At 49.0% G+C, this 1,390-nt stretch overlaps 1 protein-coding gene across 1 annotated transcript; it reads right to left on the reverse strand.

The window, feature by feature from the left end:
• Nucleotides 1-433: 433 nt before the first annotated feature.
• On the reverse strand, nucleotides 434-838 carry AO090012000652 (uncharacterized protein; the record flags this gene model as incomplete). The annotated part of the gene is made up of 1 exon (XM_001727578.3): nucleotides 434-838. The coding sequence occupies one exon, from the start codon at nucleotides 836-838 to the stop codon at nucleotides 434-436; it is 405 nt and encodes a 134-aa protein (XP_001727630.1).
• Between the last annotated feature and the right edge of the window lie 552 nt (nucleotides 839-1,390).

Genomic DNA, 1,390 nt, shown 5'->3' on the forward strand with positions numbered 1-1,390 from the left:
TCTAATCAGTAAGAAATAAGAGAAAAAGGCTTCAAACAAACAAAGAAACATCCGTCCGCACAAAGAACCAAGACGATAAAGAAGGGGATGAAGACTAATTCCCCGCACCAAGCAATCGATTAATCGATCGATCGATCAATCAATCAATCAATCGTTTTGGTAGCGGTGGTAAGGTAGGTAGGTAGTACTGTACCGATCCAAACCTCCATCCATGCATACCCGATCTAGACCAAGAGACAGGGATCCATCCTAGAGAGATGACATGAGACGAGACGAGACGAGACGCTGCCCTCTATACCATCACCATCACCATCGCCTAACCAAAACCCGACCACGAATCCCCAATAGACGCACTTCGGCTATTTGAACTGCCCACGTCACACAAGACCCCGTATAAAACCCACACCTCCTGCAGTAGCGCACTGCATCGGATCTATAACGTTACCGCCTCCAAATCACGCATCACAACTGACATCTGGGCGCGTTTGGCCGCCTCCGCTACGAGGCTGAAGTCCCGCAGGAATGGAGCCGTAGCGGTCGGGCCCCCAGACCCGGACACTTGGTGCGGATAGCTTTCCAGGGCATTCGGCTGTTGACCGCTGGCTTCTGGCAATTGGGACAGCCGCTGTTGGGAGTATTCGGTGGGCTGCGTGTGGGGGTGGTGCGATGCTGATCGCTCGTGTATGCTGGCTCCGGAAGTTGGGATTGGTTGCTTGGATGCGAGGCTGAGCGGGTTGTGAGGCTGAGGTGAGGTGGTGAGGAGCGCTTGTTGCGTTGTGCTCATGTTGTTATTGGCGTGGTTGTTGCTGTTGTCTGGGATTTGTACTCTTGAGTCCATTGTGGATGTATGATGGTGGATAGTCGTTGCGTTGGGGGCGGTTGAGTGGGATAGCCCGGTGGTTAAGTTCTATACGGGATGTAGATATTTTTCTAAGGAAGGATCGGTGAAGATATCGGATTTTCCGCGCGGGATAAAACAAGGTGAAGATTTTCCTGATGTGGGCTGATCTGGTGGGGGTTCGGATTTGATCCAAGTGGGCGGCTTGATAGACGTGGTGATGGTATTGGTAGTTCAAGGGAGTGAATGGCGTGATGGAGAAAAGATAATAGGTAGAAAGGGAAAGAGGAAGGGGAAAATTTTTTTAGATGAGGGTCTAAAAGAAGAAGAAGAAGGGAAGGAAAAAAAAAAAAAAAACGGCTTCACTCTGTAACAACACGTGGGGCTCTTTTATCTTTATTTTTTTCTTTCTTTTCTCTTTCCTCCAGATTATGACGTTAGATAAGATGATCTGGGAGTGGTGACGGCGATAGATAAGTCTTTCGCAATGAGAACCAGATTAAGCAGCAGTCTGTCTCTTAAACCTGACGATCGGTACTTTTGGAGGAGCAA

This window comes from Aspergillus oryzae, chromosome 4, assembly GCF_000184455.2.
Source record: "Aspergillus oryzae RIB40 DNA, chromosome 4".
In the NCBI taxonomy this organism is placed as follows: domain Eukaryota; kingdom Fungi; phylum Ascomycota; class Eurotiomycetes; order Eurotiales; family Aspergillaceae; genus Aspergillus; species Aspergillus oryzae.